The 16,917-nt window shown below is 39.6% G+C and overlaps 1 protein-coding gene across 2 annotated transcripts in view; it reads right to left on the bottom strand.

The window, feature by feature from the left end:
* The window catches only part of cacna2d1a (calcium channel, voltage-dependent, alpha 2/delta subunit 1a), a 103,383-nt gene that overhangs the window by 79,675 nt on the left and 6,791 nt on the right, over window positions 1-16,917 (bottom strand). For both annotated transcript variants that reach the window (XM_063500754.1, XM_063500755.1), the window contains exons 2-3: window positions 3,467-3,548; window positions 1,663-1,779 (exon numbers count right to left, since the gene is read on the bottom strand). In XM_063500754.1, coding sequence (XP_063356824.1) covers window positions 1,663-1,779; window positions 3,467-3,548 — 199 coding nt within the window. The remainder of the gene's footprint in view (window positions 1-1,662; window positions 1,780-3,466; window positions 3,549-16,917) is intronic.

The raw sequence follows: 16,917 nt of genomic DNA, 5'->3' as shown, positions 1-16,917 counted from the left end.
GTGCTCTTGGAGCCTTTTAGAGCATTTTTAATGGATTATCTTACTAACAATATAGTTTGTTGTCTGGTAAAGACCATCCAAGACGTTTGTGCTTCACTTTTATTCAATGAATTTCTAGTATTTAGTCATCGAGGTCATGATAGTCTAAGAAGCTTGGAAAGTTTGGAAAGCTCTGCTGCCAGTGCAATTTTGAGATGCCTCAACCCCAACTCACATCATGTGTCAGGTGACCTCAATAGATCACATGATAAGGCAAGGCGAGGTCTCACAATGGTTTCACCTGAAACCATTTTTACACCATGGCTCCTGTGAGGAATCGGATCATTAAAAACCCTGTTAAGGGATAATCCAGACTAGGGTTTAAACACTTGGGACTCTCCACCATTTGGTTTTACAACTTAAGAAGCTTCTCGAACGAGGGTAAAACATCTCCAAGAAACTTAAAGAAGTCCAGTCGCTTTCTTTCCAAACTCCTTAGACATTCTAGTATTTTATTATTCTCCTACAAAGTAGATAATGTATGTGTCTTTGTATTGGAACTGTTTGTTTAGGAATGTAGCATGCTAACTAAGATAGCAAGTACTAGCCGATAATGTAGCACGCCACCCTTTCATGTAACATAAATTTCAAAAGTCCAGCATGACTTCTGTCATGCTTGGGAATAGAGTCCAAAAATAATGGGTAAAGTCATGGCAGCTATGTTCATCTTTAATACTGTCTATGTTTTTCTTGTTTTTTGTTTTTTTTCCTGAGCCACAATTGACCATATTTAGACAAGAAAGTGAAGTTTTCAACTATTTCTTGCTAGTCTGGTTAGTATGTGGATATAGATTGTATAGATGCATCTGAGATCACTCCACTGATATAGCAACCTGTAAAAACATTTTAACATGCTGCAGAATTGACACAGTCAAACATTATATATGAGATAAGTGCATTTTAAATGCTTCACAAGAAAAAAATACAATGAAAAGGTCCACTTAAGTAACTCGCAAATGAACCCTAGCAACAGTTAGGTCTAAGATGTATAACAATTTAAATAGATGAGTTCTATTACAAAGTCAAACTAATTACTGTCATGGACTGAAAAATGCTTTTGTGCTTTTTTTTCTCTTCCAAGGCCTCGCAGCCTTTCAATAACCTGCATGAGGTGAACACGGTTCAGGAACTTTACTACAAGATGAAAGCATTGGCCAGCATAGTCACCATGGCATTTTCCTTCTGTTGGGTTCAGACAAATGAGCCATAAAACCAGCCAGTATAGGTTAGGAATGAGGGCAGAACAGGCATCAGAAGTCAGAAAGACAAAGCCTTTCTCAAAGTTGAAACTAAACAGGGTCATTCGTAACCGTGTACCAACACAGACTGCTAACTCTGAATCAAGTATTCTAGGTGGAGGATGTTTGATTATAATGGATCAGCTGTGATGTTGTTCCAGAGTCTGTCCCAAAGAGAAATGAAGATAAACAGACTGTTTCTGTGTGCTTTCCTGGGCCACTGTGCAAGAAGTCAAGCTGTACCTAATTTTGCAAACAGTGTACATTTTGCATTTTATGATTCCTCAAGAATTATGTCACCATGACAAAAGACGCAAGGGAAAACTTTCTCCTCCACTTAACTGATTTCCTATAAATTGCCACAAGATCATGAGATTACACTTACCTTTAGGGCTTCGGAGCGGTTAGCCAGCAGTCTCTCTATGTTCCCAGCAGCCGTTGCCACCAGCTCCTGCGCATTATTGGACTCCACTCTGAAGTGCTTTCTGTGTTTATGATATATCTAAGACAGTCACAATAAAAATTCTGGGTCAGAAACAACGTAACATCTGTCTATTTTCTATTCACAGACAGATGTAGTGTAACTAAAATCAAGAACGTTACTCTGCATTAGTGCCCATCTTCTATATTTCATCAGCCTCACTGACCAAAGCACAGTGATTTAGAAAAAAAAAAGGATTATGTAACTGTACCATTTACTCTGCTATGGAATATGTCCCAGCAAGAGGAATAAAAAAGCACAAATGCCAAACAGACAATTATTTAGAAGCCTAAAGAGATTTCACTGTCCAACATTCAAAACACAGAGCTGAGGCACGTTCATGTAGGCACACAGTGAAAGACTGGTATAAAAAATGATACTATTAAATGTTTGATTTGGATTGTACTATTACATTTATATTTGGAATTTGTATGGGTATAAATACATTTGAATTGAACATATTAACGCTAGTAAATACCATAGCTTTGGGGTGTTTTGAAACCTTGTGTGCATAAGCTGATACCAGCATTTGAGGTTGTAATTTACATGAGTCAGCATAACTGTTCAGGCAGCATTGTAACACCCCTTTTCAACTCCCCCTGCTTTGCACATTAATCTCATTCAGCTGCCCATAAGACTTCCAAATACATTTAATTCTTGTTTGGAGTGATACGCCATCCCAGTACATCAAATGAAAATAGATTTTGTAATGATTTTTGCCATGTTTTAAGGCTGAATGGTTTTATTCTCAAATGGATCCAAAGTAGCACATGCATTATATCAATCAATGTGGATCTAAAAAGCTTCTTCTCCTTCTCATATGTTTGTGTTTTTGAGTGTTTAAGTGTCTGCGTGTGTGTAGGAGCTGTAGCTATCACAGTAGAGAAGTGAAGTTGATCTCATGTGAGTGTGTACAGTGTGCTGGTGAAATGAAATGATGCAGATGCAGCGTTATGTCTAATGAGAGACTACTATATGAAGACTGGTGATGTGTTGTGACAACTGAGGTCGTGCAGAGAGAGCTAATGAGACTAAGAGTATTAAGTGACAGAAATTACACATAATACTTTGTTCTTGTCCCGTAAATATGGATTTGAATAGATATAAATTTATTTATAGAAATCTGTTTCTTTGGTGTTTGGTGGTGTTTGTGCACAGTTGGTGCAAACTGTAAAAACAATGAAGATTTATTAAGCACATTGTCAGTACTGGTATTTTGAGGTGTATGATACCTATGTGTGAGACATGAAAAACGTTGTTATACAAACTTCAGTTTTGTTAGACATTTATTAGTCTGGGTTAACCCCCATCCAATCTATAATGTGGGAGGAACACAGTAGCTAAGGCACAAAATTTTCAGAGAATTTGGCCTTGACTTTGAGGTTGAGATCACTGAGATTTGAACTCATCTGAGATGTTTAGTAGATACAAGTATTGTATTAATTTGAAAATTATTTGTCGCTTTGTTCTTGAGTTCATTCACAAACGTATGTGTCGCCCCTATCACCCATCAAAAAAAAAAGGTAGGCAGAGAATTAGTAGGACTCTTTATGTTGGCTGTGTGGATGCTCTTAAATCTTTGCTCTGATCAAAAACATCAACCAAGAGCGTTGCACCCCTTTATCCACAAAATGTGAGGAGAACTCACTCATATTTCAGTTAACATTTGAAATCTTACTTAGTGTATATGCATGACAGGCAGTCTTACCTCTATTAGGTCCTGCATGCCAGTGGCTGTGTCTGTTAAAGCGATCAAATCTTTTTGCATTTGGTCCACCCATTCCTTTATCCTGTGAACAGAAAAAGAAAGTAGCTGATCATTCCTTGGCTAATAGAAAGTCTACATTTTTTTTATTCATTTTGAATGCAGCCATTGCAATCATATGACCTAAGCTGCCCTTTATTGTTTACTATAGCAATAGCTATGCTAGATTATCTATATAGATCCACTGGAGGGGAAGCGTGATATAATAAGTGTTAGACAAGATAATGCATTACTCTACTCCACAAGAGCTGTGCATTAAGGCAAGACCTATTCAAAGTTGGCAGCATGAGAGTATCACATCGTCAGGGGTGAAATGCTGGTTAATGTATTCTTCTGATGTGAAAGAGGACAGAAAGAGAAGAAAGACATAAAAGAGCAAGACAGAGACAGATGATCATTTATTAGGCTTTAGATTTATGTAACTTCAAAACACATCAGAACACATCTGAGATTTCGTTGTTCAATTCGAAAATAAATTATTCACTTTATTATTTACTTATTTATTTATCAGCCTTGTTGCATTTTAACACATCAGTACAGACAGTAATATGCTATGAGATCTAGTTTAAGTGATGCCTTCTGTGTCCATGAACTCAGTATGTCTAAACAGTTGGAAGGAAAATGAATGCCCTCCAAGTTAGCTATCACCATTTTAAAGTTACTGGTTTCTTGGTTTCCATTAGAGCAACAGCTGCTAGTCGCTGATAGCAGATAATGATAGAGGGTCAGCACACATGACTAGAATAGAATAGAATAGAATAGAATAGAATAGCCCTTTATTGTCATTGTACATGTACATGTTCACACATCCTAATGAATTAATTTTAAAGTAAGGTAATATGCTATAATCACCTGGAAGCAGCCTTCAAGATGATTTAGATTTTACTTGTAGGATTTATGACTGCATGAACTCAATGCTTCGGTCAAAGCAAGGTTCACTGAGCACATTAAGCAGAGTTTGTGAGCCCAGCTGTCCATAAGGAAGAAGGGGTGGGGCATAACAACAGGTGACAAATGGGGAAACCATGAGCATGTGTGGATGTGTGTACTGTAGCTGTGCTCTATGAAAGTAGACTTATTTGTCCATTTTTTTCAACAAGAGTTAAACTTGGTCTTAAACAGCTACACAAAATGTCATCTTCAAAACATGATTTCATTCATAATTATTTATCCTTTGGAAAAATTATCACATTTTTTTAGTGAACAATATATTTGAATTAAATCTAAGTGTGAAGCATTGAAAGTTGCAGGGTGAGTTTAGAGCTTTTTTGTGTAAGGGCAATAAACAATAAAATATGGTTCTGAGAAATGATCTAACTACAGTAGCTGGGAATTAAAGTGACCATTTCCCTTATGTGTCTGCTGCTCCTTAGACCCTTTTTATGATAGACTGTAGCATCATGTAATAAAATGAACTGCTAATGTCTCATTCTGCCTTTTTTGTAAGCAGTCTGATTTTTATTTAAAAATCACCAGAGTAACTGCTAAAAGTAAAAATAGTGCAAGACTTTTTACTCTTAAACTTGTCTCATTGGGCCACCCGCTTATGAAGCAGACTGGTTTTATGACAGGCAGTTATTGAAGCCCCTTTTTTCTGCCCAATTTCTAGTCTGAGTAGTTTGAGTACTACTGATCTGTTTTAGCAATGTCACCAGACAAGTTTGTGAGTTGTGGGAAATGCAAAACTCCACATTGCTCTTGGGTATATGACATTTAGCCTGCTTCACCGTACTTAAAGCCACAGCAGAGTACAGTGAAGTTTTTGTGCAACACATGTCTTCAATATGCAGAAGAGGGGTAATGGATATATTGGACAAAGGATGTTAAAGTAAAGCTGCATGGCAGAACAAAAACAGGAAAACCTCAGAGGAGATGGATTGATATAGTGAAGGAGGACATGCAAAGATTTGGTGTGACAGAAGAGGACGCTAGTGATAGAGTGAGATGGAGGCAGATAACCCGCTTCTTCTATGGTAACCCTAGAAGAAGAAGAAGGAAAAAGAAGAAGAAGGAAAAGTACCTTAAATGGAAAAGAAAGTCTGATGAAACAGTTCATTTAAAAAAAATTTTTTTCTTGTGTCACAGGTAAAAAAAAAACACTTCTATGATACACCTACGCTTCCTCAATTATAGCTTTTCCAGCAAGCGTCCTCGCTCCTCTGTCCTTAGATGCAACTTTGACATGATGCTAAGATTGATTTACGGCTCGGAGGCAAGATGACAAAGGACAGAATAGATGAGGAGGCAATGAAGTCAATGTTCCTTCCCAGTGAAGAGAGAAAAGAAAAAGGAGAAACTATGATAGAAAACCTAAACTGGAGCAGAAAAAAACTGGATTCCAGTGGAAGAAAACAAAAATTAACAGGAGGGTTACTGATTAGATGATTGATCACAAGTAACCACAAAAGCAGATAAAGACAAGAAGTAAAGAAAGAAAAAAAGAGTGGACTAGTGAAGCACTGACAGTGATGCTTGCCCTCACAATGACTCCGACCTCTGTTCAGCGTCAGAACCAGCTGTCTGTCAGCAGCACAAATGAGCTGAGGGGGCAGCAGCTGGACAAACTGACTTCAACAGGCAAACTGACAGTAAAAGTTTACTAGATAAAAGTTGGCTTCATGTCAGCTTATACTGACTTCCCTGGACTTTAAACATGCTCACACTTTGAGCCTGGAACAGTTTTATACTCGTTAGACATGAAATGAGAAGCTCTCGTACCATCTCACCCACGCATCTTGTTTATGATAGTGAAATGTGACTCAGTGCACATACGGTACAGATCATCCCAGGTTCACTGAATTTAGACAGTTGGGGACACACTTGGTTGGAGTTTAGACAAACAGGTCATCTGAGGGCTCCCGCTCCAACTCTGAAAGGATGACATTAAAATTTCATCACGTTCTTTCCATGTCCCCAGCTGTATGCATAAGTGTGCCAGTGAGTTAAACGGTGTGAAATTAGATGAGGTGCTAGCCAGCGGTGTCAATATTGCTACAACAGAAGGATAGCACAGCAGAAACTATAGTGTGTATGTCACAAGAGCATGACACTTCCTCACTACTAAATGAGCTGCTCCCTTGATGAAAATGATGTCTTAATTTGTGCTTGACCCCTGTGGCTATGAGGAAAGTGGTGGATGAGGAGAAAGTAGCCCATCCCCCCTTTTCTTTTAGCCTCCATTGCTCTAATGACTGCCTCTCTTAGGCTATTTGTCATGTATACGTATGTCTATGCGTGCATACGTCCTTGTGTGTGTGTCCAGGTTCATTTGAAACCAGAGAGAAGTGAGTTGTACAGAGGTTAGATGGGAGTTGCCAGGGTCAAAGGTCAGCAGGAAAAGCATAGACCATTTCAAGAAGCTTTTAATGTAATGAAATTGATGAAATTGACACATTTATGCCTGCACATTTTGAGTGATGGACCAAAGGATGACAAAACCCTTACTAGTGAAATTGAAAAATACTACAATAAAGGTTTTTTTAAAAAGGTAAAAAAAAAAAAAAAAAAGAAAGAAAAGGGAGGTGAAAAAACATCATTTTCAACATCCTGACTCACCATAACAACCTTAATGAAGGCCAAATACCCTCGCTGAGCCAGTTAAGAGTAGACTGTCATATTCAAGGGTTGAACGCTGGGAAGTGGACACAATCCCAGAATAGAGAACATGACTCAGCATGAAAGCACAGCTGCCTTACTTCTGACCACTTTATCCCCCCCAGCTTAGCTATGTGTGACTGCTGAGGAAATTTGTGCTCTTCTCTCTCCCATTTGTACACTTCAAAACCACAACCTCAAGCTGTTAGGTGCTGTGCAGCAATCAGCTTGAGGTTTCATACCCTTTTATAACCGATAATGAGGTTTCATACACAAGTGTAGTGGGGTTCATTCATTTAGAGAAGATAAATGTGATTCTATGCTAAAAAAATTAGTAAATATAATGCAGCAAGGATTACTGTTCTTCAGTAAGTTAGCATTGTTCAGCTTCCATTGACAAAATTTTAATGGGATTTCTTTTTACAGGTGCTTTTATTTTTACTGCAGAAAATAGGGTATAATTAGCAAATCTTCTTGGGAATAACAGCTTCAAAATTCAGATCTGGGGTATTTATATACATACGTCATGTCGAGACCATAAACATGTCTAAAGCTTTTATTAACTACAGGCTTTACAGCCATTAAAAGAAAATCAAATTATTTCTGAGGTTTAAGACTTATGTCTGTAATCCTGCGTTAAAGCCACTTGTCATGAAACAAGTAGAGCAGTTACTAATTAATTAAAAGTGCAACTGTCAACTAAAATTGGCATTTTAATGATAATTTCACTCTGGAACTTGGATTTTAATGTCAGGCTTTTGGCCATCATTCCATTAAGAAGTGAATGCGAGCAGTGAGACATGCCAAGAAAAAGTTGGAGGAGGAAATGCAAAAGTCAAACTTTTATAATTAAAACGTCTTTAGTAACCCTGTAAACAGAAGTTGTTTTTTAGACTTTTAACTTTCAACTTCTTAGCAAATCCATAATTCCAAATCAAATGCACAGACTCTAGCAGTGACTGCATTACTTCTTCATGGCATAAATTTAAGTGTAGATTCAACAAGGTGCTGGAAACATTGCTCCAAGATTTTTCTCCATAGCGGCATGAAAGCTTCACACATTCACTGTTGATTTAACTGCACATACATGTAATGCGAATCTCTTGTTCCACCACATCCCAAAGGTGCTTTGTTGGATTGAAATCTGGTGACTGTGAAGGCCATTTGAGTAAAGTGAACTTATCGTCATGTTCAGGAAAGTTGTTTGAGATGATTTGTGACACGGCACGTTACCCTTCCGGAAGCAGCTATCAGAAGATTGGTAGACTGTGGTCATAAAGGGATGGACATGCACGGGTAGGGTCCAAAGTGTGCCAAGAAAATATCCCCTACACCATTACATGATTAGCAGCCCGACCTGTTGATAGAATGAAAGATGGATCCATGCTTTCCTGTTGCCTAGATTGAATTCTGACTGCCATCTGAATGACGCCACAGAAATCAAAGACTCGGCAGTGTTTTTCCAGTCTTTAATTGCCATATTTCATTGAACCCATGTCACATGCTGCCTCAGTTTCCTGTTTAGCAGACAGGAGTGGAAACTGGTGTGTTTTTATACTGCTATATCCTGCTTCAAGGTTTGGTGTTATGCATCCTGAGATGCTCATCTGTATACCTTAGTAATAATAAGTGTTTAATTAGGTTACTGTTGTCTTCCTATTAGCTATAAGCAGTCTAGCCACTCTCGTCTAACCTCTGGCATCAACAAGGCATTTTTAACCCAGAGAACTGCCAGGCACTGGATATTTTTTCTTTTTCAGACCATTCTCTGTAAACCACAGAGACGGTTGTGTGGGCAGAAATCGCTGTAGGTGAGGAGTTTCTAAAATACTTAGACAAGGACCATCTTTCACGAGCAACCATGCGTTATTCAAAGTCACTTTCGTTCCCATTCTGACGCTCAGTTTGAACTTCAGAAGACTGCCTTAACCATAAACACATGCTGCTATGTGACTGATTAAATAATCGCATTCATCGCATTGGTGTTTTGTCTCATGTTCACACTTCATTGCTACATTTTAACAATCTTTACAGTTGCATGAAACATGGAAGAAATGAATAATGTGTATAAATCTAACCTTGTGATAGCAGAGTTATTCTGAAAAACCCTACAATGGCAAATGAATTAACCCGGGGAGAGATATTGAGCAGACTGTTGTCTTCAAAGGTAGTTTACTTAGAAAGATGGTAACTCAGCCAAGGGAAACTGGAAATCAACATCATGTAAATAAAGATTGGATATAAGCAGACTGACTGGGGCTAACTCTTGCCCCCTAGACAGGAAGTGGTATTTTCAATATGCTATACATGAACACATTTTTTAGATAAATGTCTCAAACTGTCCTTGAATACGACTTTGTTTCTACTTTTCAAATTGTGAAGCCCCTTCATTCAGCATTTACATGAAAAGCACACAGAAATTTTCAACGGGTGTGGAGTTTGTAATCCAGCATTAAAAGTCGGTTCCCAGATGGAGTTCAGTAGAAGGACTTCCTCCCAGCATTTTTCTCCTCTCTGTACTTTTATACCAAATGTATTTCTACATCTTTATGAGGAAGCAGCAAGGGATTTTTGAATAAATACCCCACAGACTGTATTCTTATGTTTTTTGCTGTCAAAGCGTTTGAAGAGTTTGTCATAAAACACTTTTTTTTCCCACATCTCACTGGTTAGCAGGCACTAGCAGTTCGATGGCAGCCAAGTCTTCTCATCTCACTTGAAATTTATTGTATTAATAGTCTAATTTCATGCAGCATGAAGTAAATCTAGGAAAAAGCACATCCGTTTGTTTTTCACACATGACCTTACATTGTCATTCAGCAGTAGGGGTTTTCAAGTATGCCCAAATCATTTGGGCATACTTTTTGTTTTCTTTCCTTCTGTTTTACTCACAGAGAAAAAAAAGCAAACAATCTGACACCCAGAGCCGAGTGAAAATGTAGAATATTGATTAAGCATTGTTAGACGTCATCCTTACTGAATCACTGAAAAATCAGCCTCACACCATCTCAGAGGCCCAGCATGCTCGTGTACAAGCAGCGCACAAGAATCCAGGGCTCAATATCCAATCTCAGAATTTCCACTCCAGCGCCCTCTTGCCTTGTAAACATCCTCATGTTTTTATACTCTGAAGCCAGTCTGCAGATCCACATCTGATCTCTTAATTCCATCAAAACTGTCACGGAAAAAGCATCCAAAAGCAAACCCCCTCCCTCCTTAAGTCCCATCAAGTTGAGTCATGGTTTCCAAGAGTGGGTGACAGTTTGAAAGCTAAAATCCTCCTCTAATAGTAGTAATTTGGGCTTCTAATCTGTTCTTAGAGAAGAACAAGCCTGATACTATTACTGGAAGCTGAGAACATGCACAAAAAGGATAGGGATGTTTGAGGATGCCAGAATGGATGTAATTGAGCCACTGGGGGATAGTGCATCTAATAAGCAGCAAGCTTGACAGAGCATTGGAGAAGACAAACAGTCACTTTCTGCCCCTCTTCCTGTCTTTTTCTTCGTGCCTTTCCCTCCTTTCTTACACGGGCTTTATACCTCTGGTGTAAAGCTACCGCTAATGGCTTAGTATACTTCTTCTGCTTGGGTCTTTCCTCTTAATTCACTTTATTTTGTCTTGCTCTCTCCAGCAGTGACACTGCTGTCTGTCTGTTTGTTGTGTCTAATTTTGCAAATTAGGTCTTCATATTGTGAAAGTTTACATTTCCATCACATAACCTACCTATTGCTTCCTTATCGAGTTTAAATGAACTCAGAGTGCTAGAATTTTCCTTCCTCTGCCCCCCCAGCTGCTTTTCCTCCTCCCACATGTATCACCACAAAGTACAAAGGAGACAAGTGATGATATCTTCTCCTTTATTGAGGTCAATAACACCATAATTGCAGGCTTTGTAAATGTCTCTCGGCCTCATTATCCTCTATGGCAGGATGTTATTGATGCTTCTGCCTCTCCTCTATATTTTCCTCTTAGCGAGTCATGCAGAGCGTTTTAGCCTAGCCCCCTGCCTAGCTCTGAAGAGCTCTGTTTAAGTGAAGCCTTGACAGTATTTATTTTTTGTGCTCTATCAAGCACTTACATGAGGGTAATTACAGTTGCGGAAGAGCTGACTTGACATTGCATGAGATCACTTTGAAATGATGGGGCAATGCTGGTGGGCAGTCATGCATGGAAAGACAAGGTGTAGGTTACAGGAAGTTGATTCCACTGGGACTGATTTTACAGGTGAACTTATATTGAATTATACCGTTATGCTAAACTGAACTTCTGAGCAACACTTCAGGTGTTTACTTAGCTTTGAATGGCAGGATTTGTGGGATGTTGCTTCATGTTCAAACTGTGTGGGGCTTCCTGGTCAAAGACAATTACATAATAATCAGATAATTTGAGCACCAAAAGTACCACAAGGTTTATTTACAGAAATCTTTCAAGTTCTTTTTCAGTTATTCATTTCTTTAGCACAGCTTAATTTTAATGTCTTGTGTAACACTGTTGGATGTCACAGAAGAAATAAATTAATGATGCTCAAAGTAAGATGATAGTGTCTTCCAAGTTTCTGTGAAATTAACTAGAGAAAAAAACCGTAAGATGTCCAAGAATTACGTCTGTCACAGAAGATGAGCTCAAAGTGACAGCCTGAGAAATGGTCCCCAAAAAGGACAATTTCGCAGGAGAGAACATACATTCGTTATTGTTTTTTGGGGGGCGTTGGTTTCTTTGTTTGTGTTTTTTTTGAGGCTGAGGCTTTTCTAAATGTTTTGACTGGAAGATCACATATAAATGTAAACTGATATACTGTATATCAATAGATAGATAAAAATCCAAAGACATTATTCCAGGTTCTCAAACCTAAGGAGTGACTCTTGACATAACTGTGACTGTTAATCAAATTAATCAAAATATTTAAATATGTTATATAGGCTCAGGTTGGACATTTTATTAGAAATAAATATATAGACCATTGTAGTTGGTCTCTTATTTCCCAAGTGGTGGCACAGGAAATGGATGAGAATGTCGAGAATTTCAGCAATGAAGCATTTCCTGGCGCAACCCTCAATTTATCCAGGCTTGGGACTGGCACACTTCTTTTAGTTAAAAAAGATCAGCCTAGTAGCTAGACATTACTGTAGAGCAGGGAAAACATGTACATCGCAGCTATTTGACTAGAAGATTACGTCCTCTGCTAATGCCTTTGCCCAACCTCCACCTCTCAACTACTTTTTTTTAAAAATCCTTTTAGTTTTTATATAACCTTAAAGGCAAACAGCAAATACAGATTGCCTTCATGGCTTTCTGCCAGACAGGCACTCTAAAATCATGGTAATCAGTATATTTTAACCAATGCACGATCTTTCCCCCAATCCTTACCAAATAGTTTTGTTGCCTAAACTGCAGGCAAACTTCTCCCGCTCGCTCAGATACCTCCACCTGTTGGCAGAGAAATCTTTCTTCTTCTTCTTCTTTTGTCCCTAGCTGGTGGTTGGCAGGGGAGGTTGTCCACGAAGCCAATACGTCGCAGTGGGTGCCGTAGAGTTTCCATCTTGGTCAACGATGCACTTCCAGGCCTTGTGGTCTCTTGCCTTCACCTTTGCTTGCTCAAGGGTTAAACGTCCTTGTTTAAGATTGTCTTCAATTTGCTTGATCCAAGTCTTCTTAGGCATGTCACGCTTGATTCTCCAGTGGGCGGGGTGCTGCTGCATCAAAAGGCGATGATTTCTCATGCGGCAGATGTGGCCAAACCATTGCAGTCGTCGCTTCCTAATCAGCTCTTCCACTGAGGGCTGCTGGTGACATTGACTACGTATCACGCTGTTGCTGAGATGATCTCGGAGGGACACTCGGAGAATCTGATGCAAGCAGCGCATTTGGAAGACCTCAAGCTTGTTGAGGTCGTGTTTGAGGATCTCCGACCCATAGGGAAGAATGGGCAATACCAGTGTACGTTACAGGCGAATTTTGGTGATAAGGGTGACGTTTGTCTTCTTCCAGATGTACCATCTGAGGGAGGACAAAGCTGCCGCTGCTTGACTAATTCTTGAATGTATTTCCGCTGTTGATGCCCAGTAGCGGTTTTTGATATGGGCGACATGGGCGGTTGCCCAGGGCGGCATCACGGGCATCAGCAAAAAAGTTGCTCGTACTCATGCTGCCCCGACATCATGCCAGCGTATTTTGGGGATGGCATAGACACCGATCGGTTTTCTATCGCCCATTCGATGGGAGTAAGGGCGCCCTCCATTTGCGAGGTGCGCCTGCTGCTTGTGACACAGAGAGGGCGGGGCGGCGGGGGTTTCTTTGGCTGGCTGGAGCGGCATCTAATAACCAACCCACAAAATAAAACAAAATAAAAACAAACCAACAAACATGAAAACACCAGACATTATGATACAGGCTTATAATTTTCATCGATGCTTTTTCGAAATTCTATACGCGAAAAGTTAGCGCGAGAGCCCTCGGTGACGAGACAACGAGGCTCCAGTTACAGCAGTGCAAGTAAACAAAAAATAAATATAAGAAGAGTAAGAAAATAAATATACACTTTAGGACTAGGGGTAAAGGGATCAATAGCAATTTATAATTTACAGTTTGATGATTTAAAGTCTCACACAACTTGTCGAAAGGGGAGGGGGCCGGCTGTTTCCAAATAGAGCACATTTCATTCATAATGTTGTCAATCCAAGCCGATTATGTACTCATGATTTGAATCCTGGGTTGTGCGAAATCCCAGAAATAAACCTGAGACAAAGTGAATCTGTGAACTAAGGTGTAGGTCTATTAGGTTAAGTTGTGGTGATCCTCGGGTTGGGGGATGGGTGTTCATCCTGGAATGCAAAATTAAAACCAATGGAAGATGGACAAGAAAAGTTCAAAGCCATCAGGTGCTCAGTTTAGAAAAAAGAGAAAAGAAGAGGAGGAGCAATGAGCAAAAGATACAGGTAAGCAGATGTGTCATTGGATAATGACAGGTCATGTATCCTGAAACAATCAGAATCAGAATACTTTATTAATCCCTAAGGAAATTATGTGGGTTACAGTTGCTCCAAGAAGAAACTGAAAAATAGTAATAGTAACAGACTAAACTCCAAACAACAAATTATGTTACAGATTTTACACATTTAAGAAACGGCACTAATATATACAGAGTCCAGTTCCATCCCCACAACATTACTGGCCTTGTGGGTCAGTTTCTTTATTCTGTTGGCATCTGTGATCCTCAACCTGCTGCCCCAGCATGCAACAGCATAGAGGATAGCACTGACCACAACAGAGATACAACAAGATAACATTAATTAGTGGGGAAAGCGAAAACTTTGTTTACGTTTGTTAGCCACTTGGCTATGATAGTAAACAGTAGACACCGATGTAGCTTACTGAATCTTTTGGACTGTGTTCAGCACAATATTAATTAGTCATTGGCAATTGTTGATTTGTCCTATTCTCATTGTATGACAAATTATAATGGCTGTTTGTTAGCTGTTTGCATACTATGCATACTCTCTCTCTCTTCATATGTGTGTGTGTGTGTGTGTTTGTGTTTATCTGGTTAAACTCAGTATGGTTCCAACAACAGTTTTTACAATAAAATATCTTTATGTACAATCCTTAATATGCTTTATGTGTGTGTGGGGTGTGGGGTGTGGGGTGGGGGGGTGGGGGGGGGGGGGGGGGGGGGGGCGCCAGAAGGGGTGTTCGCCCAGGGCACCAAACAGGCTAGGACCGCCACTGTTGATGCCACTTTCTTTTCTTGCAGAGAAATAACTGAGTCTCGTGGAGGAAGGAATAAATAGGTAGTTATGAGCAATATCCATTCATTTGCTTAACCGCTTATCTAACTTAGGGCGACCTGTCTAAAAAGCCATTAATGTGGTGTATTGAAGTGTTCTTATTTCTACATTTAGTTGTTTTAATTCTTTTTTCTCATCCATAAATCTACTGTGCTAAAAAAAACAACCTTCCTCCCTTCACACATCTATTTACAAGAAATGCAAGGTAACAAATTCAGACTGGGCCATTTGGTTATCTGAGCACTGCTCTGTTTGTCTCTGACAGCATGAGACTGCCACAGGGGAACTGGGGTCAGACTTTTTTCCCTACCCTTGCCCACGTTTGACCTCACACTCTGAAGCACGACGAGCTGGGACTGACTCTCTGTCCTCTTAGCCAATAGTCGGCCTCCTCCACACCCTCCATGTCAAACGGCGTGTATTTAACAGCTTCCATTGTATCACCTCTCCCTGCAGGTGTCTCGACACATTAAATCAGAGAAAGCAGAATTGTTGTGACACCTAAAAGTGTCTGTACTTGCTGCAGAGAAATTTCACCTACTGGTGAGATACCAGCACAGTGTAAAGAACAACAGCAGTAACTCAATTAAGATTACGCTTCCTGTGTGCACTTTTTAAAAAGCTTGCCATCAGACATACTTGTGTCTAAAAGAAAAAAAGACTTCTTTGGTGAATTTTCCAAGAGCACAACACTACATCCACATTCTAAGTGTACAACCAGTTTGAATCACTGTCAAGTAGAGTTCTTTACTCTCACTGTATGTCCGAGTCAAAGCCACCGTCACGATATACCAACTTGACTCACATTGCCATCTTGATAAGCCTCTTGATCCATAAGACACAGCACCAAACGTAAAGATGAACTGGACTGGTAGAAATTGATTCACATATCTTGTATCAATATCACAATGGTTTCTGTTGTTATTATACATTTTTGGCCACAGTAAGCATGTAGTGGAAATCTAATTTCATGACGTTATGTACAATCTTTCATCCCTTAGTCTTTGAAAACAACGCTATAACAAAAGTTTGTATTCTTTTGAACCATTTCAGCACATTTACTCTTCCTCTTACTCATCCTCACCCCTCCAGCTGTCTTTCCCCGTGCGACATGTCATTTTGAACTCTGCTCAGATGACTAAACCTCCACATCTCTGTCACCTTCACACTTTCTGAGCAAACTCCCTACCCAGCCATCCATACATCAGACCCTACCCTTCAGCCTCACTACACATACAGACTATCTTGGATGGACGATGTGTATAAATAGAGATTTGAAAGCCCCCTCTAGCCACAATGTCCAATTAACGTCATTCTAAACGCCTACACAAGCAGACTAGTGTTAGTGCTACACTGAGTACTAGTCTCCCCTGATGGCTACACACAGTGCCAGTGTTGGTGTCTGAGCACCGCTGCTCTTATGTCTCAATGCAGCTCCATTAAGGGGCTCGAGAGGCACCATCACAAGCCATCATGGGCCTCGCTCAAAATATAACACATCAGATGGGCTTGCAGTGTGTTTTATCCACTTAAAGCTACTAGTGCGTTATTATAATAAGATGACTTACTGAGTCGTTAACCAGAGCTCTAAATATTTATAGGAAACACTTAATGAACTCTCACAAAATTAATATTCTCCATAAGGCAGTGATACTTTTTCTTTCTGTCAAATTGTTTAATTAAATGATTATGTTGTTCATGATCATGTTGCTTTCTTGTGCCGTGTATCAAGCTTGATGACACATTTCTGGCTCATGCAAATACAGACAGAACAGACAAGAGAAGCCACAGGGTATGATATTCAACTTTCAGTCACAAACAGCCTCTCTCTTCAAACATCTGCCACTTTCATGTCACACTGCTCTTCTGTATCTTTGCCGCTATATTACTTGACTAACTAACTTTTGATAGCTTCCCTGAAATATCCTAAATTTCTGCCTTGAACTGTGGTGCCCTTGCTTTCTGTTTCAACATACAGATGTGCTTCCTGTACCAAAGAGGGCTGCTATCCCA

The sequence above is a fragment of the Pelmatolapia mariae genome, linkage group LG17 (assembly GCF_036321145.2).
Source record: "Pelmatolapia mariae isolate MD_Pm_ZW linkage group LG17, Pm_UMD_F_2, whole genome shotgun sequence".
NCBI classification, from domain to species: Eukaryota; Metazoa; Chordata; class Actinopteri; order Cichliformes; family Cichlidae; genus Pelmatolapia; species Pelmatolapia mariae.
Note: the sequence above shows the minus strand (reverse complement) of the source record. Positions and strands in the feature narration are given on the sequence as shown.